Source organism: Nicotiana tabacum, chromosome 24 (genome assembly GCF_000715075.1).
Source record: "Nicotiana tabacum cultivar K326 chromosome 24, ASM71507v2, whole genome shotgun sequence".
Lineage (NCBI taxonomy): Eukaryota > Viridiplantae > Streptophyta > Magnoliopsida > Solanales > Solanaceae > Nicotiana > Nicotiana tabacum.
The window spans coordinates 107,975,286-107,999,594 of record NC_134103.1 but is presented as its reverse complement, the minus strand read 5'-3'; the positions used below and the strand labels follow the sequence as shown (position 1 = coordinate 107,999,594).

The 24,309-nt window shown below is 37.7% G+C and overlaps 1 protein-coding gene across 1 annotated transcript in view; it reads left to right on the top strand.

Annotated features, from left to right (window-relative positions):
- Positions 1-22,496, top strand: part of LOC107816097 (DNA-directed RNA polymerase I subunit 1) — a 30,918-nt gene extending 8,422 nt beyond the window's left edge. Inside the window, exons 6-21 of the mRNA XM_075247053.1 lie at positions 64-243; positions 2,126-2,288; positions 4,173-4,363; positions 5,969-6,247; positions 8,342-8,430; positions 8,514-8,661; positions 8,774-8,992; positions 9,112-9,423; positions 9,527-9,665; positions 10,189-10,394; positions 16,864-17,066; positions 17,872-18,070; positions 18,669-18,967; positions 20,381-20,521; positions 20,726-21,494; positions 21,838-22,496. Coding sequence (XP_075103154.1) covers positions 64-243; positions 2,126-2,288; positions 4,173-4,363; positions 5,969-6,247; positions 8,342-8,430; positions 8,514-8,661; positions 8,774-8,992; positions 9,112-9,423; positions 9,527-9,665; positions 10,189-10,394; positions 16,864-17,066; positions 17,872-18,070; positions 18,669-18,967; positions 20,381-20,521; positions 20,726-21,494; positions 21,838-22,431 — 4,131 coding nt within the window. The 3' untranslated portion in view covers positions 22,432-22,496. The remainder of the gene's footprint in view (positions 1-63; positions 244-2,125; positions 2,289-4,172; positions 4,364-5,968; positions 6,248-8,341; positions 8,431-8,513; positions 8,662-8,773; positions 8,993-9,111; positions 9,424-9,526; positions 9,666-10,188; positions 10,395-16,863; positions 17,067-17,871; positions 18,071-18,668; positions 18,968-20,380; positions 20,522-20,725; positions 21,495-21,837) is intronic.
- Positions 22,497-24,309: the final 1,813 nt, after the last annotated feature.

Sequence of the window (24,309 nt, the reverse complement as noted above, 5' to 3'; positions counted from 1 at the left end):
TACCTTAGTTGCTATATACATTTGGTGCTCTCTTTAGCAATCTTTTTATGCTATAATTGACAGGTCAGGAAAATTATAGAGCATTTATGGGAAAACGAAGCTCGTCTTTGCGCATTCTTCTGTAATATTCAGGGTCAGCACCTTAATACACCTATCAAGGTGGCTGGGCCCTCTATGTTCTTTTTGGAGTCCATTCTTGTACCTCCAATCAGGTTCCGCCCTCCAGCCAAAGGGGGTGATTCAGTAAGCATTTTGAACACCTTTCCAAAATTTCTTAAGTTTGTATTTATGCTTTTTGTCTTGTCAGTCTGGCTACGAATCATGTACTGCAAGAAGTTGTGCTCTTCAAACTTGTGTGTAATAGTCCCTTGTCAAAAAATGTTTTTTCTGGTATAATTACAGCACAAAAACATATGCTATTAAAGTTCTTGACTAGTGAAGCTTTTCTGGAGGTTATTTTGGCATCTATATTTGCCAATTTCACATATTGCGTATAGTATGTCTTCTTACTTGGTTGATATTTGCTATATCATGAACAGATTCTGAAAAATGATATTTCACATTAGGTCTTTATCTCACGGTTACTTGAATCTCTCTACTCTATCTTTATCCTGTATGTAAGCAGCAGTAATGAAATTTATCTTTCAAAATCTTTGAATATTTTTCTGTCTTGTCCCCTACTTTTGGTGGATACTGTAGATGTTAGCTGTAGCTTTATGTTTCTATTTATGGAGGTATGCTAGCTTTATGTTTCTCTCCTCAACTCATTCATAAGCTTTCACATATTCACATCTACCCTCTTGTCCCCATGCCTACAGTTTTTTTGAGTTATCTTCTCACATATTCAAATCTTTCAATAGATGGCATCAAGAAGATGCAAGAAGTACATGATTTGGCATTTGAGCTTACAAAAAGTATTCCGGCTCCTATACTTAATTGGCTATGGAGCTAAGGAACTAATGAAATCCAAAAGATGATCAATATTGTTGATAGGGTACAGTCTAGACCAACAGAACAAATTGGCAATACACATAGCCTTTAAAGAACCTATAGAAGTTGAGTTTCCATCAAAACATCTCTTGTTTCTCTCTGTCCAAATGCACCAGAAAATACAAGCAGGGACCATTGACCAGATTTTCCTGATGGCTTCATCGACTCTCCATAAACTCCAGCTCTTATAAGCGTCCTTGACTGTGTAAGGGATGACCCATTTGAGACCAAAAAGGCAAAAAAACATGTACCATATGTCTGAAGCCACCTCACAGTGTAGGAGCAAGTGGCAGGTACTTTCAGCTTTCTTTTGACACATGTAGCATCTGTTAGGTAACTGGAAGTTCCTTTTCATCCGGTTATCTTGTGTGAGGCATGCCTCATATAATGCTGTCCAGGTGTAACAGATAACCTTTGGTGGCAGCTTGGTTCTCCAAATAAGTTTCCAGGGCCAGTTATCTATCATGGGATTACTAGAACACATCTGTTGATATCCCACCTCTTCTGGATTTTTTGATGGCTTGGCAGAGAGAAGCAAATGCTAAGTCCTCCTTCCCCATGTGGAACACTATTCCTGCAGCTATCTGCTGGGTAATTTGGAAGGAAAGGAATGCTAGAATTTTTAAAGACAAGAATGGCAATATACTTAAGCTCAAACAGAATTGTCTATTCCTGCTTAGTTTTTGGTGCAGCATGGCAATGTCAAATGTGTTAAGAGCCTGAAGCCATGCTTGATTTTATTTTTGCATTTTACATTCTTTGTAATGTTTTTCGGCTTTTGCCTGTATTTCTTTTCCAGCATTTTGCTCGCTCATTTCAATATACATTACCTTATTAAAGAACACCTATTACATAGTCGAAATCCCCTCCTCTGTAGTTTGTCCTGTATCAGACAGCCGTTGTGGGCTATAATCCATGAGAAAACAGCAACTTTAGTTGGTGCATTTGACTTCCATATCTTTTTGTAGGCCACTGTTCTTCTAGGGAAGTCCTTCTATCAATGACTCATAACACGACTTAATTGTAAATTAACCTTTGCTGTGTGCTTGCCAAAACCTCAGGGGAGGTTTGTGAATTTTTCTCCTTCTAATTATATCCCTTGTTAACTTACATTTAAGTTTTGATGTTTCTTCAGGTTATGGAACATCCACATACTGTTCTTCTTGGCAAGGTCCTTCAGTCAAATATAGCTTTGGGAAATGCCCATAGCAACCAGGCTGGAAGGTCTAAGATCATTAACCGCTTGATGGATCTTCAACAATCTGTAAACGTGCTGTTTGATAGCAAAACAGCTGCTGGTGAGTTTATTCTTCTCTTTTGTGCTACCAGTGCTACTTTTAAACGGTGTTATTAAAAGCCGTTGCTTAAAGCAATGAAGCGATGCAAACTGAGGGTCATCGCTTCATGGGCGAAGCCATGCACTTTAGATAAGCATGCACTTCAAAATGACACGCAAAGTAATCCAACGAGAAACGATTTATTCTTTGAATCTCAACTTTGAGGAATTGGATTAATATCAACTTTATTGTGTATGAGATGTTGAAATTAGTCATTTTAATTGAAAATTTGATTAGCGTATTACTAAATTCATACATGTATGGTACTTTCCGTTATTATTTAAATTGCGCGCTTCACTTTAAAGAAGCGTGCACCTCACTTCTCGCTTTTCGCTTCAAGACCCTTGGACCATGTTACTCTTTTGAGCTTTTCACTTTAAAAGACACTGCTTTTGAAATTGTTTGACTCGGGGGTTGTTTCCTGGTTAGTTAGTACTTTTTCTAGAACCATTGGAAGGCAGTATTTAGTTTAACTTTGACTTGCCCGTCTCTTCTGGATCTGGAAGATTCATGTGTGGCTTATACTTGTCATCTGGATCTTTCAGGCTCTTGAATTGGCGACGTTCTAAATTTTGGGAACTTTAGGTTTCCAGCCTCAGTTGAGAACTTAGTTGGCAAATAATGGATGGTTGTAAACATAAATCTCATGGCCATTCTTCAAATATTAAGAAATTTTCAGTAAGTTTTGGAATCCTTAATTGATAATCAATGAGCAAAAATTTGTAACATCAACAATATCCCTACACGACAAGCTTAAGTTGTACTAAGTGCTCTTTAAAAGTTCCTTTTTTGTGAATTTGGAATTTTATTTTATTCATAAGAGCACCAAGGAAGTGCCATGATGTACAGAAGACTTGCACATGTGCTCCTTAAAAGTTACAACTATACTAATAACTAGCATACACACACACACACACACACACACACACACACACTATTACATATACTATCCGGAGTATTATCAACGCTGGTCACATCCCGGAGTTACTTCTTCTTTTACCAGACTATTATATAGGCATCACTAAACAGATATCTTACCCAAACCTGTCAGAGAACAGTCTGACAGATACAGCTGCCATTTGTAGGTTGGAAGAGGAGAACTAGGTCTGCATTTTGTAAGCGCCTTAAGTGATGCAGTTGGGACCTATGATGGCATATCCTGATTTGTCTTGCAAAATTGTAGAGGTCGCATTCACTTGTGTTGACCACCGTAAGTAGGAAAATTGTCAGTTTGTTGATAATCCGTCTATATTCAATTTAAAAATTTAAATTTTTAGAGATGGGACACGTTTATTGATTTATTTTGGGTCTTCAACACCCCCCCCTTATGTTGTACGGGTTTAAATTCTTTTTTCTAGTACCAAGCACGTGAAAATATTTTTGCTAATGGGTGACGATGAGACTTGATCCCATGACTTTTGCCTAGATATCATGTTAAATTATGTGACTGTTTCATCTAAAAGTTTAATCTTTAGAGTGAACATCTTTGCTAGGTCTACAACCATCCAAATAGAAATGGACTTGAGACTTGACCGCAGCTGAGAATCCCTGTTATCTGAATTTTAGTTGGTTTATTTTTCTGTAGATTTGCATGTATGTGGCAGGGTATTTAATCTCTAAATAAATCAAGGGTCTACACGTGTTCCTTTTGAAAATAACATTTAATTTTCTCTGCATTGTTGTCTGCGTGATGATGTTATAGTGTTTATTTGCTATTGCTGCTGTTATAGTGTTTATTTGCTATTGCTGCTGATTTGTAGTTTATTTGCTATTGCTGCTGATCTGTTGGTCCGACAACAATCATTTTCTTGGCTGATTAGCAGCATCTTCTATTTTAAATGGCAGGTCCAGGTCAAAAAGATGTTGGTGTGGGCATATGTCAATTGTTGGAAAAGAAAGAAGGTATCTTCCGCCAGAAAATGATGGGAAAGAGAGTCAATTTTGCCTGCCGATCAGTTATATCTCCGGATCCGTATTTGTCTGTCAATGAAATTGGAGTTCCACCATATTTTGCTTTAAGATTAACCTATCCTGAGGTATTGGTGAATATGCTAATTTTACTTATTTTAAAATTTCTGTGCTGTTTCTACTGTTCCCTATTTATCAAGAAAGTTAAAAAAACAAGAAATTCAACTTTCAACTTTCTGCTCGCACAATATTAAAAAGATTTAATCTCTTTTTTATTTGTGTTTTGGTTTTTTTTTATTATATGCATTTCTCCTCATATTCTGCGAAAATTCTGAATTAAAGAAAATGTATTTATCGTGCTCTGTTCTTTAACTTAAATGTATTCAAATTCCTTTTCTTGATGGTCTTGGCTAAATTAAAGAAAATATACGCAGTAGGCTTGCATAGCCTCTAACCCTGTGCAAAACTTTCTCAAACTCTTACATGCACACTTTAATCTCGCTACCACAGTACGTGAAATCAAAACCAATGTCCCCGAGTGGTTCATATGAGGTTAAAGGCAGTTTGGTGGTACTGATATTTTTGGAGCAAAGGAGTAGAGGGTGGTAGAAGGACTAGTGTACATTAAGGCTATAAAATGAACTCCATTTTTCTCTTAAACTAATACGAAACTAGAGAGTGTGTTGTTTCCCTAAAACAATTGGAAACCAACTAAAGATTTTTTTTGACAAGGCAAATAATATTATCAACAACTGGAAAATTCCCGTAACAGGAGGTATATCAAAAGGTAGAGAATCTACAACAAAACATGATTCTCTACGAAAGAGGACCAATCATCTACACAAGTAGGGATCTCATGGGTGCACCAAAAAGCAATCAAAGACAAAAGGCTATTGTCAAGGCTATTGTCTGGGGATAGTGTTGGATCCTGTACCAACAAGATTTTCTTAGTCAAACAGATTTGAATCTATCAAGATATTCTGTGCATCCTTGATTATGTGCCCTAGTTTAATTATGCACTTGTAACAGGAAAGAAAACTACTAAAGCTGGTGTTATTAACTAAGAGATTAACTTTATTGTTTCCTTTCTCAAAAAAATAAATTACGAAGAGATTACAATTATTTGGCAGGACCAAGAAGTCTTCAAAGGTCATGCTTGTATATCATAAATGAAAAAAGGTGGGGGTATTAGGTTATGTTTTTTAAAATGATGGCTCTAAAGTTGAAGCGCCTGCAGTGTGTGCTTTTAGTTGAGCGGAAGGGTTGATAACAACTGAGTGGAAGGTTTCCAATTGTTAATTTACTGGTATATTTGATGCTTTGTAAAGATAAATGTCAGCGAAGCTTCATACAGTGGAACCATGGAAAACATTGTCTTTGCTTAAATATGTCCGAGATTCTTCTAAGCTGCTTAGATGGAGGTGTCTAGGATTGTTATAGGATTCCTATTCGATTTACATGGGTTGAATAATGAACCAGTTAGAGCAAATATATCCCCTTTGCCTGTATTGTTCAATAGCGAGTTATACTTTTTTTGCGAGGTTATACTCATGTAGTTCAATTTGGCTATATTAATTACCTGAAAACAAGAAAATGAAAAATAAAAAATGACTAAAGAGTAAAAAAGCAGAGTAGCATTCTGAACATCTTTTTTTTATATTCGAGCTGAATGCTTAACTTTTGGCATTACCTGTACTTGCTCGTTCTGTGCTGATATCTCATTCTTTTATCAGAGGGTGACTCCTTGGAATGCTGGTAAAATGAGAGATGCTATCATCAACGGGCCTGAAAACCATCCTGGGGCTCTCTCTTTTGCTGATAGAATATCTACTGTGAAACTGCCGTCAGGCAATGGTACAAATATCAAAAAAGTCCGTATGGCAATATCTAGAAAATTGCCTTCTTCAAGGGGGGCAGTGACTCAGTCTGGGAGGAACGATGAGTATGAATTTGAAGGCAAAGTTGTTTACCGGCACTTGCAAGATGGGGATATTGTCCTTGTGAATCGGCAGGTAGAGCTTTTTGCTTCAGTTTGCGGAGCCAATTGTATGCAGTATTTTACGCTTCCTTCTAGAGGTGCAATTACTATTTTCAAATTAACAAAATAACCTGTTGTTTAACAGATTAGTCATCTGCAACTATGATGTGATGTAATTAAGGAAAAAGTAGTTCTAATGGATATGTCACTGTAACTCTTGCTAGCTATAACATGGATCATACAAGGATATCAAATTTCATTGAGATAACTATGTGATTGCCTGGGTTTAGATGCAAAGGAACAATTTCAGTAGTTTAGCTCATTAAATATAATGGTATCTAAGCTTTTATTAATTTATTCATAGCACAAACGAAGCAAAATTACAATAAACGTGTGGTCCTTCCCTTTGTTTCTTGTTCATTTCTCTTAGAAAGGTAACAATATATTAATAATCAACACAAAGGCTGTGCTGGAGCCATATTTACAATTTTAAAAAGCAAAAATATGAGCTTGCTCTTCATACTAGGGTACTAAAAATTCTAATAGAGTTTCAGCTGCCTCTACATAGTTTTCTTTACCTTGCATTCCTTTCCTCCCGCACAGTCCACCATATACATGCTGGGATTGTTTTCCACCACTTCTGCCTAACATTACTTCCCACATTATTCCAACACATAAGGTCATATGTAATCTTAGGCATAACCGATTTGAAGCGAATCAGTGTAGTAAAAAGCTGCCACAGCTGGTCTGAAACTCTACAATGTAAAAAAAGATGGCTGTTATTCTCTGTATTTGCATGACATAAAAAACATCTGCAGCTTAGTTGTATTTCCCTCCTTTACGGATTTCCTGGGTCAGGTAAGCCTATTTAGTTACCAACCAGGAAAACGTGCCACTTTAAATGGTAGTCAGACTCTCCAAATATGTTTCCAGGGCCAACATTTTCTTTGTAGAAGACGATAAAGAATAAGCACTCTTAACTGTGAATTTGCTGTAGCCCTTCCATAGTAAACAGTTTTCTGTGTTGTTTTTTTTTTCCCTGTGAAGAGGGTAAAAGTTTAATTAAATATGTACGAAGGAGGCACTGAAGTAGTACAAGGAAATTTTGTTCCTTCTATAGGTTGAAAAAGTACATAAGCTCAGACAGAAAAGCAAAATCAGTGACCATTTTCTTCTTACACCATAAGAAAAGACTCTTAGATGTACAGAGGACATAAGCTCTTTCTTCTTACTAAAGCATCTGCAATTTCGATCAAGACAAATACTCCAAAATATGCATATAGGAACTGCTCCAAAGCTGCAAGTCTTTGCAATGAACTGCAATAACCAGCTGGCTCCAAAGATGTTGAGGAGCATTCTGCCATGTAAGATTGCAATGTAAAAGAGGTGATTGACAGATTCCAAAACATCCTCACATATGTAGCATCTGTAGCAAAGTGTAATTCCCCTTTTCTGCATATTATCTTGAGTTAAGCTAGATGACTAACCTCCCATTGCCCTCATAGTTGCGGTACTGTAGTGCCCTCATTGCCCTCATAGTAGCTGTACTGTAGTGCTTGCGATAGAATATTAATGTAGTAGATCAAAACTACTTGCCTAAAAAAGGTTGCATTAGTTGTCATGGCCTTGGGGTAGGTATTCTGGACAAGCTGTTCTATTGGCCTATTAAATGCACCACTTAAATTGCCTGGAGGATTCAAAGGACATCCTGAATACTTGTGGTTCCTTTTTGGATCTCACATATTTGAAGCAGTGACGTGTGACTTGGGTCCACTTATGTTGATGTGGTGACCAAGTTGAAGACCTTTCAGGGCTAAAATGAGCTCTTTCTAGTTTTGGTACATAATTGTTTGGTTCTTCTCTTTGTTGCTTCACTTGCATAAACAAAATATTGAGGACAGTGATAAAATACCCATAACTGCGCTGTGTTAACCTTTTGCGGGCTAAAATGAGCTGGTTCTAGTTTTTGGTACATAATTGTTTGGTTTTCTCTTTGGTGCTTCACTTGCATAAACAAAAATATTTACGACAGTGATCAATGAAAAGGGTATACATAGCTCCTTTGTGTTGCCTTGTTACGTGTTGTTTTATAGCTGCACATGGTCTAACTGGAAAAAATTGATGGCAGCCTACGCTACACAAGCCCAGTATAATGGCTCATGTTGTCCGTGTACTGAAAGGAGAAAAAACTCTTCGCATGCACTATGCTAATTGCAGGTTGGAACTCTTATCAGTTTTTCCTTGTTTGTAATGGTACAAAATTACCTTTCCAGAACTAATCTGTTCTTGTATTGCTTCAGTACCTATAATGCCGATTTTGACGGTGATGAAATGAATGTCCACTTTCCACAAGATGAAATTTCTCGTGCTGAAGCATATAACATTGTAAATGCTAACGAACAGTACATTGTTCCGACTAAGGGAGATACAGTTAGAGGCCTGATTCAGGTTTGAGTAACCAAACTGGACATTGTCACCAGAAATTTTTATGATTCGTTCTTGTTGTCTGTTTATTCTGTATTTCTCTTAATAGTTCTTTGACTTGTATTCATTTCTCCAGGATCATATTGTAGGTGCAGTCCTTCTTACCATGAAGAATACTTTTTTAACCCTTCAAGAGTTCAACCAGCTTCTGTATGGATCTGGTGTGTTTGCTGCTGGGCCCGGTTCAACTTCTGGAAATCATTCAAATAAAGTTTCTGTAGTAGATTCTGAAGGTGTTGTACAAACTATCTTGCCTGCTGTCTGGAAACCAAAGCCTCTTTGGACAGGGAAGCAGGTGAAGACTAGCAAAAACAAGCTCATTATGCACTCATTTTGAGACTTTCAACATGATTTGAGAGTAATCATAAAAGTCAACTTCATAGTGAACTGATCATTTTAGCTTCTTATTTGTAGGTCATCACTGCATTACTAAATCATCTGACAAAGGGTAGTCCACCTTGTACCGTGAAAAACAAAGGGAAAATTCCATATCCGTATTTCCTGAGCCAGAGTCGCCTAGCTGAGTATCAGTCAAGAGAAGAAGAAGAAGATAGAACCGCTGAAAATAAGTTCTTAATTTGGAAAAATGAGCTTGTGCGTGGTGTAATTGACAAGGCTCAGTTTGGAAAATTTGGTTTAGTTCATACAATTCAGGAGCTTTATGGGGCCAACAAAGCAGGGATTTTACTTTCTGCTCTGAGTCGTTTATTTACTATTTTCTTGCAGGTTCAGTATGTTGTTTTAGTTATTTCTTTCTCCTGACACGTTTGTTTTCTTTTTCATGCGTGCTTGGGTAAATCTTTCATCTAAGTTTACTCATTCTCTTCAGCTTCATGGCTTCACTTGTGGTATTGATGATCTTGTCATCTTACCACATTACGATATTCGGAGGAAGGAGGAACTTGAAGGAGGGGATGTTGGAGAGGAGGCTCATTGTGATTTTGTGAAGTTCAAGCCTGGAGAAATAGGTGAGCATGTCATGAAGCTCTTTGAGGTTTTAAGTGTTATTCTATCTTCATTGAGCTAAGGAATTGTGTGGTAACTGACGAGAAACATATTGCCTTATCATAGCTATGCATGGCTTTCTTTGTAACAGTTTCATTACTTTTTTTATTGCATACAGAGAGAGAGAGAGAGAGAGAGAGAGAGAGGAGGGGGGGGGGGGGGGCACACAAACACACACCCCTTACTATATAGCTATCTTTGATGTGTGAGCTGGAGGCAACAAATTGACTTTTCACTAACTAGATTCATTACCAGCGTGCATGAGGAATTTAATAGTGACATTAAAATTAAGTTACATTGTGCTGTATAAACAAATATATATCAAATCTGAAGGAAAATGGATGAAGGAAATTAATCATTTAGGTCTTGTATGCTCTATATGAAGAGTTATATAGTATCAGTGTTCTGTACCATTGTTTGCTATTGAAGTCTTCCTTGGCATGTGCTTATCAAATGACTGTTGCGTGTTGGTAATTTGGCATGCAGGCCCTTTGGAGCTCCAACTGGAAATTGAGAAAGCCATAAGCAGCAGTAAAGAAGCTGCCACAGCAGCCTTAGATATGAAGATGAAAAATAAATTGGCAAATAAAGGCTCACAATTTAATAAAGAGTTGCTGCTAAAGGGATTGCTGAAACCTTTTCCCAGAAACTGCATTGCCCTTATGACAATTACTGGGGCAAAGGGGAGTACGGTAAGTTGGTAATTTTTTGAAATCGTGCTATTTAATTATGGGAAAGTTCACAACACTCATACTTTAAGGCTGGTTCTGTGTTACTGTCTCATCATATGTATAAAGTTCTTAGAAAAGGTCTCAATAAGTTTTTAACTTAATTTCAAGACATGCGGTTTCTATGACTAATTGTAGATTATATTTCTTGATAACCTTTTAGTTCCTTATAGTGAGAAGGCACGAGAGAAAATATGTTATTGATATTAGATGATAAATACAATACAAGAGGTCCCTATTTATAGCTATACACTACAAGGAGATATTGCTCCTCTTCCAATGTGGGATAAGACTACACTATACATATCTATAAACTAACACTCCCCCTCAAGCCGGTGCATACACATCATATGTACCGAGCTTGTTACACATGTAACTAATACGAGAACCAGTAAGAGACTTAGTGAAAATATCTGCTAGTTGATCATTCGACTTTACAAACTTTGTAACAATATCTCCTGAAAGTATTTTTTCTCTGACAAAGTGACAGTCGATCTCAATGTGTTTAGTCCTCTCATGGAACACCGGATTTGACGCAATATGAAGAGCAGCTTGGTTATTACACACTAGTTCCATCTTGCTAATTTCTCCGAACTTTAACTCCTTAAGCAACTGTTTGACCCAAACTAACTCACACGTCGCCATAGCCATGGCCCGATATTCGGCTTCGGCGCTAGATCGAGTAACTATATTCTGTTTCTTGCTCTTCCACGAGACCAAATTACCTCCTACTAGAACACAATATTCAGACGTAGAACGTCTATCAAAAGGTGATCCTGCCCAATCAGCATCTGTGTACCCAACAATCTGCTCGTGGCCTCGATCCTCGAATAGTAATCCTTTACCTGGAGCTGACTTTATATACCGAAGAATGCGAACAACTGCATCCCAGTGACTATCACAGGGAGAATTCATAAACTGACTTACAACACTCACCGGAAAAGAAATATCAGGTCTAGTCACTGTGAGGTAATTCAATTTGCCAACCAACCTCCTATATCTCGTAGGGTCTCTAAGAGGCTCCCCCTGTCCAGGCAGAAGCTTAGCATTCGGATCCATAGGAGAGTCAATAGGTCTGCAACCCATCATTCCAGTCTCCTCAAGAATGTTTAAGGCATACTTCCGTTGTGAAATAACAATACCTGAGCTAGACTGAGCGACCTCAATACCTAGAAAATACTTCAATCTGCCAAGATCCTTAGTCTGGAAGTGCTGAAAGAGATGTTGCTTTAGATTAGTAATACCATCCTGATCATTACCAGTAATAACAATATCATCAACATAAACCACTAGATAAATACACAGATTAGGAGCAGAATGCCGATAAAAAACAGAGTGATCAGCCTCACTACGAGTCATGCCGAACTCCTGAATAATTGTGCTGAACTTACCAAACCAAGCTCGAGGGGACTGTTTCAACCATATAGTGACTTGCGCAATCTGCACACACAACTATTAAACTCCCCCTGAGCAACAAAACCAGGTGGTTGCTCCATATAAACTTCTTCCTCAAGATCACCGTGGAGAAAAGCATTCTTAATGTCTAACTGATAAAGAGGCCAATGACGTACATCAGCCATGGACAAAAAGAGACGAGCAGATGCTTACTTTAGCCACGGGAGAGAAAGTATCACTATAATCAAGCCCAAAAATCTGAGTATATCCTTTTGCAACAAGACGAGTCTTAAGCCGATCAACCTGGCCATCCGGGCCGACTTTGACTGCATAAACCCAACGACAACCAACAGTAGACTTACCTGCAGGAAGAGGAACAAGCTCCCAAGTGTCACTCGCATGTAAAGCAGACATCTCGTCATTCATAGCATGTCGCCATCCTGGATGAGATAGTGCCTCACCTGTAGACTTAGGGATAGAAACAATGGACAAAGAAGATATAAAAGCATAATGTGGTGACGACAGACGATGATAACTTAAACCGACATAGTGGGGATTAGGATTAAGTGTGGATCGTACACCTTTGCGGAGTGCAATTGGTTGACTAAGAGGAGACAAGTCCACAGTAGGTGCAGAATCTGATGCGGGGCGTGAATCACCTGGGCCTGATGCTGGATGTGGACGACGATGATAAGTCAAGAGTGGTGGAGCTGCAGAAGGTTGAACTGGATTATGTGGAGGAACTGGAGCTATAGGTGGTGGAGCTACAACCGGAGCTGTAGGTGGTGGAACTGGAGCTATAGGTGGTAGAGCTACAACTGGAGCTATAGGTGGTGGAGCTACAACTGGAGCTGTAGGTGGTGGAGCTGGAGTGACTGAATCTCCAAAAGATGAAACTGGTAGTACCTCAGAAATATCTAAGTGATGACCCGAACCTGTGAAGTATGATTGGGTTTCAAAGAAGGTAACATCAGCGGACATAAGGTACCGCTGGAGGTTAGGAGAGTAGCATCGATACCCCTTTTGTGTTCTCGAGAAACCCAGAAATACGCACTTAAGAGCACGAGGAGCTAACTTATCTGTTCCTGGAGTAAGGTTATGGACAAAACAAGTGCTTCCAAAGATGCGGGGTGGAAGAGAGAACAAAGGTAAATGGGGAAACATGACAGAGAATGGAACTTGGTTCTGGATAGCTGAAGATGGCATACGATTAATAAGATAGCAAGATGTAAGAACTGCATCCCCAAAAACGCAACGGAGCATGAGATTGTATGAGTAGGGTACGAGCAGTTTCAATAAGATGTCTATTCTTTCTTTCAGCTACCCCATTTTGTTGAGATGTGTACGGACAAGATGTTTGATGAATAATCCCATGAGATTTCATAAACTGCTGAAATGGGAAAGACAAATACTCTCGGGCATTATCACTACGAAATGTGCGAATAGAAACCCCAAATTGATTTTGAATTTCAGCGTGGAAGGTGTGGAAAATAGAAAACAACTCAGATCGATTTTTTTATCAAAAATATCTAAGTGCACCTGGAATAATCATCAATGAAACTGACAAAGTAGCGGAATCCTAAGGTGGAACTGACCCGACTAGGACCCCAAACATCTGAATGGACTAAAGTAAAAGGTGACTCTGCTCGATTATCAAGACGCCGAGGGAAATGAGAGCGGGTATGCTTACCGAGCTGACATGACTCACACTCTAGAGCTGACAAGTGAGATAAACCAGATACCATTTTCTGAAGTTTTGACAAACTGGGATGTCCCAACCGTTTATGTAATAAATCTGGTGAATCTGTAACAGGACAAGTTGTAGAAGGAAGACAAGATGTGAGTCCATGTGATTTAGCAAGGATAAGGTAATAAAGTCCGTTTGATTCACGCCCGGTATCAATGATCCGTCCCGTACTGCGTTCCTGTATAAAAACATGGTCATCAAGAAATAAAACAGCGCATTTAAGTGATTTGGCTAAGCGACTAACAACTATGAGATTAAAAGGACTATTGGGAACATAAAGGACTGAATCTAAATGTAAGGAAGGAAGTGGGCTTGCTTGACCTATTGCAGTTGCCATGGTTTGAGACCCATTGGCCATTGTGACTTTTGGAAGAGATTGAGAATACGAAATAGTAGTGAAAAGAGATTTGTTACCAGAAATATGATCTGATGCACCTGAATCAATGACCCAAGACTCAGAGGATGAAGATTGGGAGAAACAAGTCACGCTATTACCTGTTTGAACAACAGAAGCTATCTCAGAAGATGTCTGCTTACATGCTTTATACTGTAGTTCACGCCGGAAACACTGTAGCTCGCCGGAAAATTCCAAAGTTATCGGAATTTGTTGTAACCAGGATGGATAGACTCGGAATTCCTTTGCGAGCAAGCTGTCTTGAAGAAATATTTTCAAAAAATGGCCAGAAAGGTCACTGTTCACGCCGGAAAAATATAAAAATGGCCGGAATTTGATTTGAATTAGATGGGTAGGCTCGAAATTTTGAGGAGAGCACACTGTCCTGAAGAAGCTTCGCGAAAAAATGGCCGGAAAGTGGCCGAAACCCTCGCCGGAAAAGTTGTTGCCGGCGCGTGGAGGAGCGTGGCGACTTTTCTGCCGGATAAAATTTCAGGGGTTGGTAGTCGGAGGGTAATCTACCTCGTGGTGGTGTTGGTTTTAGCACAACACCGACAGAAAGTGACTTTCACTTGGACAAGCCTTAGGTCACCGGAAAAATTACATGATGACTAAGTTCTTTCTTCCCGGTTAACGCTGGAATGACGCACATCGATCTTTTCTCACTAATGCTCTGATACCATGTGAGAAGGCACGGGAGAAAAGATGCTATTGATATTAGATGATAAATACAATACAAGAGGTCCCTATTTATAGCTATACACTACAAGGAGATATTACTCCTTTTTCAATGTGGGACAAGACTACACTATACATATCTATAAACTAACACTTATAATTATTTTCTGTATTGTTTCTGTTACATCTTGCTTATGAGTGTGGTATTTTAAGTGAAAGAGTGAGTACGGGGTAAAAACTCTTGATACATGATTTTATAGTGTCTGGCTGTAAGTGTCCAAAATCCTTATAAGGAGCATGTTCTTGAACCTAAAAGAAAAGCTTGGGAAAGTAAGGTGACTTCTTAGCGTATCCAAAAAAAAGGTGACTTTTTGCTTTGCTGCTGCCATATTGCTTGAGTTGTCAGATATTTTTTTGTCTTGCTCTATTTATGTAATAGCTGCATGTTCTGCTTAAATCAGTTATGGTTTTCATAAAATGTTACGTGAACGTAGATCCGTGTTCTGGAGAAGCTTGCCTGTTACACTGTCTGCAGAATTCCTTAATAGATTTAGGAGCTCATGTAAACAACTGTATGTTTGTGTCTTGTTATAAAATTGAAAAGGTTAGATTAGGTCCTAGAAGAAATCGTCAATGTCATAAATTGATAGTGAACTACCTTCCACATTTGAATAGATAAAAATACTTTGAGAAGATCTAATTGTTCATGATCTTCCTGATTGCTTTCGAGCTAAGTTGCTCGGACACGGGTGCGGATCTAGAGGTCGGATCCTTCAAGATGTAAATTTCTAAGATTCGGGGATTTGGATCCTAGTACGGATACGGGTGCAAGGATCCGGCTAAAAATAATTCAAGAAAATAAAAATATAAAAATATCTCTAAATTATAAGCAATTTTTGATGAATACTTACGTATAGCTTGTAAAGTGTGGATTTTTTTTTATTCTCAAGTTGTAGATAAGTAAAGATTGATTTCATAGATACGGTAAGCTATTTTCTTCCCCAGTTTTGGTTTTGATTTCGAGAATCAAATTGTATGTTGTCTCGAATTTTTCCATCCGTCGTGGTCAAAGTACCCAAATTGTTTGACCAGATCCGGTACGGATCCCAGACCCACACCCATACTAGTGTCGTGTCGACACGGGTGCAGCACCTAAACCTCCATGTCGGAGCAACTTGGCTTTCGAGTGAAAATGTTTATGAATTGCCTGGGTTTAGATTTTTTTGATGAAGTAAATTAGATTCATTAAAAGGCATCAAGAAGATGCAAAGAGTACAGAAGAGATAGGATAATTAACTCCATTTACAAAAGCCTATGCTACTATCAGGGAGCTAATGAAATCCACAAAAGTATCAGCACTATTAATAGGGGTGAGATAGTTCCAGCTAATAAGTTAATTAAACACGCAGCCTTGAGGGAGTAGAGTGGAGTTGATATGCCATCAAAACATCTTCGGTTCCTTTCTTTCCAAATACACCAAAACATTGCAGCCGGCACCATTTTCCAGATTTTTCTGATGGATTTGTCAACTCTCCAAAGATACCAACTTTCAAAAGCTTTCTTTGTTGATTGTGACATAACCCATTTCAGACCAAAGGTAGTGTAGAAGAAGTTCCAAATTTCTTTTGCAACTGAGCACTGGAGGAATAGGTGGTTTACACTTTCTGACTGGTGTTGACACATGTAGCATCTATTAACTAGTGTGATGTTCCTCTTGAGGAATAGGTGTGTTTAGATAATAAGTACTGGAATGGGTAATGATTTACATAAGCTCTCTGATACAACAAAAAAGGTGCAATTAATAAGAAAAGAGTCACATGTTGTTTGGCACGACCTAAAAGTTCGTAACCGGAAACACTTTGTTTTGAAGCTTAAAGTAAATGGTTAACTCTATCATTTAAGTGCTTTTGTTTTCCTTTAACTTTCACATAGGTTTTGATAGTTAGTATGCTTTCCAACTAAATTTGTAGCAGTGCACACTTTTATGTTTTGGATATTGTTATGCTAGACTTTATGATTGTACACATTTTTGTGTCTGCTGCATGCCACAGATTGGTAGGGTTTTTTAAGGATGATCTGTATGGTTTTGCACGACTCACGATTGTTGACCAGAAAAATTTCCATATCATTTTGCCTACACTGTTAGTTCAGCTTTATCGTAACTGTCATTTTCACATTGTCTTTGCTGAGTACTGATGGATTTTGTGTCATTTCTTTAGGTTAATTTTCAACAAATTTCCTCTTATCTGGGCCAACAAGAGTTGGAAGGAAAACGAGTGCCACGGATGGTTTCTGGAAAGACATTGCCCTGTTTTCCACCATGGGATTTTGCTTCTAGGGCAGGAGGCTATGTCAGTGATCGATTTCTTTCTGGACTTCGTCCCCAGGAGTACTACTTTCATTGCATGGCTGGTCGTGAAGGGTAAATATATGATTTGTTCCCTCTTGAATTTATCATTGTGGCTTCTACCCACTTGGGTCAGGAAAAATGTAGCAATTGTATGCTCAGGCTCTCATTTGAGAGGAGCCTTTGCCATGTAATTTAAGAAAATGAAGCCAGACCTTTTTGTACAGATGGTAGGGCTCTATATTCCTCTGCTACACCAAGCGCAGTAAAATTCAATGGGAAGATTACTCTAAAGAGTGATGAGCTGAATAAAACTTAGTGCCTTGTAAATGAACTGTACAAAAAATGTGGATCAACTCCCATATATGGTGAGGGTTTATGGATAAATGAGTCATTTAATAATTGCTGAGCGATAAATTCTATTTGTAGAACTGCTAAGTGAAATTCTATTTCCAAAATCCTTTTTCAAGCCTATGATAAAGAAATGGACCTTGGGCCTAACTCAACCCCAAAAGCTAGCTCTTGCATTGAGGATCTCCCAAGGTTATATAAGGAGACCAAGGGTCTAACTCAACCCCAAAAGCTAGCTCTTACCTAGGTTCTCTAAGGATTTGGCATTATGTATGCTACTTCTAATGTTTTGTTGAAGCATATGAATAATCTAGTTATTGAATGGTGGCTTGACTTTTTATTTATTAACACCCATAGCTTAGAATACTTCTTTATTCCATTCTCTTTCCGCTACTGAGGAAAAGGTTGGAGACTACCTATATCTCTTTATTTAGTGTTTATGGATAACCATTACCATGTTCTCTATCAATCACTGTTCTGTTGGTCATATTTGCATTTACTTGCCTCACTGTTGGCTCCTTGTGTACAGATTAGTTGATACTGCTGTCAAAACATCTCGCAGTGGATATCTACAAAGGTGCTTGATAAAAAATCTGGAATCTCTTAAAGTCTGTTATGATTATACTGTCCGTGATGCAGATGGTTCAATTATCCAATTTTATTATGGAGAAGACGGTGTTGATGTACATCGAACAAGTTTTCTCAAAAACTTCAAAGCACTGAAAGATGTAAGAACTGGATTTCGAATTCCTTTATTGACTAATAAAATGTGTGCTGATTGTGTAAGATTTGCCATACAGATAATCCAATTTTTTTCCCAATATACTAATAGTTTATTAACTTTAACGATGCATCACACTTTTGATTATTTGTATTTAGTTGTTGTAAAAATTCATGTCAAATGCTGTGTATAACATCATTTAGTCATTTTTGTTTTAGTATCTTGATATTATGAATCTATAACAGTTCTCAAATTTAGAATTTTTGGAATTTTACTTTATGCAACAGTGAAGTACCTACGAAACTGGATGAAGATGTAAACAATTCTTAAGGACTTATTCAGTTACTCTATTGAACAAAGTTGTATATTCTGGATGTTAACATTTCGTAAGTTTTTAATAAGCATAAATATAATTACCTAAGATATTTGAGTAAAGTGTACATTAAGATACTACAGTGAATATAAAGAAAGGATCAGTACAAACTAGTGCGACTTATTCAAGCTCGAAACTTGCTGGGAGGAATTGTGTATTTAGCATGTAATAATTGAAGTTTGTCATTGACAGAATTATTAAATGACTCATTTATCCATTTATTGATTTTTAGAATCAAGAAACTATTTGCCAAAAGTTGCGGCAAGGACGGAAGCTCAATTCCTATATTGAAAGGTTGCCTGATGGCCTGGAAGAAAAAGTGAAGCAATTCTGGGGTAAAAAAGCAAAAAAGTTAGAGAAGAAACTAGAGAAGCAAGTGAAGAAGGAAGAGATATCGAAGCAACTGAAAAAGGAGGAGGTGGACTTTCTAGAATTAGTGGGACAAAAATACTTCTCAAGTTTGGCAGATTCAGGAGAGCCAGTTGGTGTCCTTGCTGGTCAGTCTGTAGGTGAACCGTCAACCCAGATGACGTAAGTCAATATGCTTCTCTTTTCTTCTCTACATAGGTTATTTACTCTGTTATTATTAAGTACTTTTGAACCATGAGGGATGTTGAGATGGAAATGGCAACGGAAATTGATATCTCCTAATGGAAATGCTAACATATGATGCAAATAAAATGAAATTAAGGCAAAATGTCATGTTACTGTAACAATCAATACTTGAATTCAGGCATTTTGCTCCAATATTGCTCTTGTAACATACTGTCTGTGGAATAAGTTACTGTGGTTGTACTTCAACTACTATTTGCTAAAACATTAAAGGTGGTGAAGTGCATTAATTAAACACTCCCATTCTAACATTCACACGAAAGAAAATGAAAGTAACAAGATGCAGAAGAGGGAAGCCTGGTAGCAGCTTTACAAAACAACTGGTACAAATATGTATGTTATTCGTAGGATGTAATGTTTATGAACTTGAAATAATTCTAACTGGGTCTAAATTAGACAATATTATTTGCTGACTTTAGTGCTTCTGTCGGTTTTAGAAGCTACATGATTAATATAGTGACTGAATTATTTGTTTGTACTGCTCCAATAGATAATCAGAGCTGGAGAAAGGTGTATGGAAGAATAATTATATGGATATTTAGTATTTCACTGCTTCAAACCTCTTTTTCTTATCTTTTCTTTCCCTGAATGTGCAACTTGTTTAGTGGCTTAATTGTTCGTTCTGCATGTTAATACCTTGGGTGTGCCTGTTTTTCGATGAGAAACAATGAGGCCGTGTGTCTATGGGTGTGCCTGTTTTTCTTGTTTTCGATCAGTGACCATTCTGCTGGTCCAATATTTTAAATTTCTGCTTTCTATGACTCTATGTCCAGTTGGATTGATGCATTTCAGATACACTTGCTTGAATTATTGTGGCCTGCTTTGATCCGATCTAGTCTGATATTAAAATGGTTCTCATGATGTTTGAGGATTTTGTACGCCAGTATTGGTGAAATTTTGATTTTCTCTAGTTACAGAGTTTCATATTGTCAGCTATTAAAGTCTGTCTAGAAGCTTGGTCATCCAACTTTTTGAAAATTCCACCCAGCCATCCCAATTATTTTGCTTACTTGCCAATTACTGGCAAATTGAAATTGTGTGCAAAAGTACTGCTGCTGTGAATGAATTCTGGTGAAAGTTTGTTAAAATTGATATCACAAAGGCGAAGTGAGATGGAAATAAAAAATATTGAATGCACTGAGTCATAGACGAAACATTTTAGATATTGTGCTTGCATCTCCAGGGATTCATTGATAATGGTATCTTGTTGGAACATGTGTTTTGCCTAAATATTGAAGATCACAGTGGTAGTGTTTTCAGATACACACAATGTTTTGAAATTCACTTATCCAAATGCAACCTTAAAGTATTAAATGCTGTTATCATTTCCAGACTGAACACTTTTCATCTTGCCGGCCGTGGAGAAATGAATGTCACTCTTGGAATTCCACGTCTTCAGGAGATTCTGATGACTGCCTCTGATGCTATTAAGACTCCCATCATGACATGCCCCTTCCTTGGCTGGAAATCAAAGTAAGTTGAATTGATCTCTTCGTTGTTTGGAGATGGGTAAAGTATGTCTTTGGATTGGAAACCCTTTGAGCTGATAGTTCTCTAGTCCACATTGACAATATAAAGACACTGCATTTTCTCATGGATAATGATTCTATGTAGTCTTTCTTGTTGACACTTCCTTGAAATCTGTTGCAAAATCTAAAAGATTTAAGTGATCATCAGGGATGATGCCCAGTCTCTTTTGGCCGAAGTGAAGAAGATCACTGTCGCTGATATGATTGAGAGTATGGAAGTTAATCTTTTGCCACTGTCAATATACAACCATCAAGTTTCTCAACTTTACAAGCTCACAGTTAAGCTCAAAGAGCACGAGTTTGTGTCATCAGAAGATTGTGATTATACCCTAAAATATGTGTTCTTAAGGGAGTTGGAGGATGCAATAGAAAGTCATTTGGCCTTGCTCTCTAAAATTAATGGTATAAAGAACTTCAAGTCAAGCTCAGATTCAGTGGCTTCACATGAGACTGAAGAAAATGCTTCCAGCACCAGACATGAAGAAGAGATGTTGGATGATGATGATGAAGCTGAGGACGAAAGAACTGAAGAAGATCTTAGTTCAGATGCACAAAAAAGAAAACAGCAAACCACTGATGAGATGGATTATGATGATGGTCCTGAAGATGAAGCTAGTGAAGCTGAGACCACTGCTGAAGTTGAAGATGAGAAAAGTGACCAAACACACGAGATTGGAAATGGGGATGAAGAGGAAACTGGAGACCATGGCAATGAAGAGCAAACGACTAAATTGCACTCTGAGGAATCAAATATCAAAACAGCTAAGTCAAAGACCAAAACAACTGTCCAACAGAAGAAAAAGAAGGAAACACGTAGCAAAAAGGATTCAGACAGGTCTGTCTTTATTGCTGTGGAGGGATTGCATTTTGAGGTCCACTTTAGATTCGTCAATGAACCTCATATCTTGTTAGCTCAGGTATCTTCAATCAATTTTGTTATTCTCTCAGTTATTACCTAAAGAAAGACATTGCATACCCTTCTTTTTATGCTCTTACATTCTTTTCCTAAATCCGCACTTAATTGAGCACTTTGCTATGCACTACCTACCATATAATCATCCGTCAGCTAGCTTATGTTGAGTAGACTCATGAGTTGATCAACTGGATCTTCATTGTGCAAATGTTATTTTCTGTCTGATCATTGCGCACCTCTTGGCAAATTGTTTGCCTTGAACTCTTGTGGTTTATAATACCCTTCATATACAAAATGCTCTACGTGGCGCTGCACTGAGATAGCTTCTAAATTTCTAACTCATGCAGGTTGCCCAAAAGACTGCAAAGAAAGTATATATTAAGAACGCCGGTAAAATCGAGCAATGCAGAATGGTCAAGTATGATGTTAGTGAAAATACTGTGATGTGGGATGTAAAGCAAATAAAGAATCAAAGCCAAGACACTGATTCTGCTTATTGGGCCCTGAAGGCAGCTGGAGTAGATTTTGGTACCTTTTGGGAAATGCAAGATGACATTGATGTTAATCGAATATACACAAATAATATTCGCTCTATGCTGAATACTTATGGCGTTGAAGCTGCTCGGGCAGCAATCATACGAGAGGTTAAGACTGTTTTTGGAATATATGGGGTTGAGATTGATTTCCGGCATTTGAGCCTAATAGCTGACTACATGACTCATACGGGTGGATACCAGCCAATGAGCAGACATGGAAGCATATCCGAGTCTTTGTCACCGTTCCTTAAGATGTCTTTTGAAACGGCATCAAAATTCATAGTTGAAGCAGCATCTCATGGTTTGACTGACAACTTGGAGACACCATCCTCCAGAATTTGCCTAGGGTTGCCGGTGAAAATGGGTACCGGTTGTTTTGACATAATGCAGAAGCTAGATATTTGATGTAATAACCATATGATATTATTATTCGCTGAGTTTTCAATATAATTATTTATTAGTGATTTTCAGTTTCTGTGCTGCAACTGTTTTCATCACTTAGTTCGCTTATTTATTCCATTATTACTATCATTAGTGTCATCTTTTATATTACTATCATTCTCTTGTAGTTAAAATCTACTGACCAACTTCCACTGTAAATCAAATTGTTTAGTTAGTGGCTTAATTATATATACACCTGCTGAAAAATTCGATTAACTCATGCTTCTTTAATAACTGCTTTGACTGAGTTGTCTTGATCAGTAATTATCAGTTTAGGATCCTGCCCACACAATATTGCTCAAAATTACCACGTTAATCACACCAGTGTTGGTTTGCTTTCGTCTTGCTTGTCTGCTAATCAGAGCAACGCAGGTTGACAGTGATAATTCACCTATCATATTAAAAGAAAATATCATTCTTCTCATTGGTGTTTAGGAATACGCCAGAGATCGGCCCTGTGTTCGGTGATAACCAAATCATGTTTGTTTGTAACATGTCAGTCAAATTTAACAGTCCATTTCCAAATCTAACAGCTTAAATCACAAGTGATATTTTCTGATTGCATGGTCTTAAAATATGGAACTAGGTTCTAAAGTTTGCTTTCTTATATATACCAGTATCTTTCTCGTGTCCACTGATCACGCCCAACTATGCCTCCTAAGAGGTCTAGCGATCGCTGTAAATATATTCTGGTCTAAAAGTCCGGAGTCGAATCCCACAGAGAACTAAGGTTTAGCTACAACTGTTTATAATCACTAAGAAGACAAGTTCGGACAATTCCTAAGTTATAAATATTAAGATTATTGTATCTAATTAACTAACAAATTAAATTAGTAGATTAACAACTAGGGATACTAAGGGTTGGAGACAAGATTAAGGAGGTCTAGAGTTATGATTTCCCTAATTGTCGGAATCCTTCCCGCTACATCTTCTTCAATTTCGCCTAAGTATTCTCTACCTATCGTGAGTACTTCGGGTGCCATAATTCTCTTCCGAGCAACTACCATAATTTACTAGACATATTCTTCTGACACTACTAGAAATTCGCTAAAAACCGATCAAAGTTGGTCGGTTATGGCCAATTACCGACCAAAACGCGACCATTAGGGTGTGAACGGTGTTTTGATGGTCGGAATGGCTTACCGATCAAAGTTGGTCGGAAATTACCGAAAACGACCATCTGACAAGTTTAAGTACTTACCGACCAACTTTGGCCGGAAACATATTTTATTAATTTAATTTTACCGACCAAAGTTGGTCGGTTTAACTAAATTATATTTTTTATTAATTATTAAAATTTTAAAAAACCGACCAACTTTGGTCGGTAATTGAAAAAATATATATATTTTAAAATAATTAAAATTAAACATTACCGACCAACTATGGTCGGTAATCTCAACAGTGCAGGCAAAATACCGACCAAAGTTGGTTGGTAATGTTGAATTCTGGGAATTCAATGTTCATTAACCGACCAACTTTGGTCGGTATTTTGGAATAATTTTTTTTATATTAAAAACCGACCAACTTTGGTCGGTTTTTCTGGGTTTAATTTTAGCATAAAATGTCTATTTTGGCAGCTACACCACCTGCCAGCATACCAATACACCTAATAACAACAACAACAACACAACAACAACAACAACAACAACAACAACACAACAACAACCAAAACATTCAATAAATACTTTAAAACTAACAAATTAAAGTTCAATTGAACATAAAAATCCAAAACCAAGTTAAAACTAATTACAACTAGTTCAAAACTGGTTCTATTTGTCTAGTTCAAAGTATATAAAAGTCAAGGGGTATTTTCTACAACATCATCATCACCGTCTGATGAAC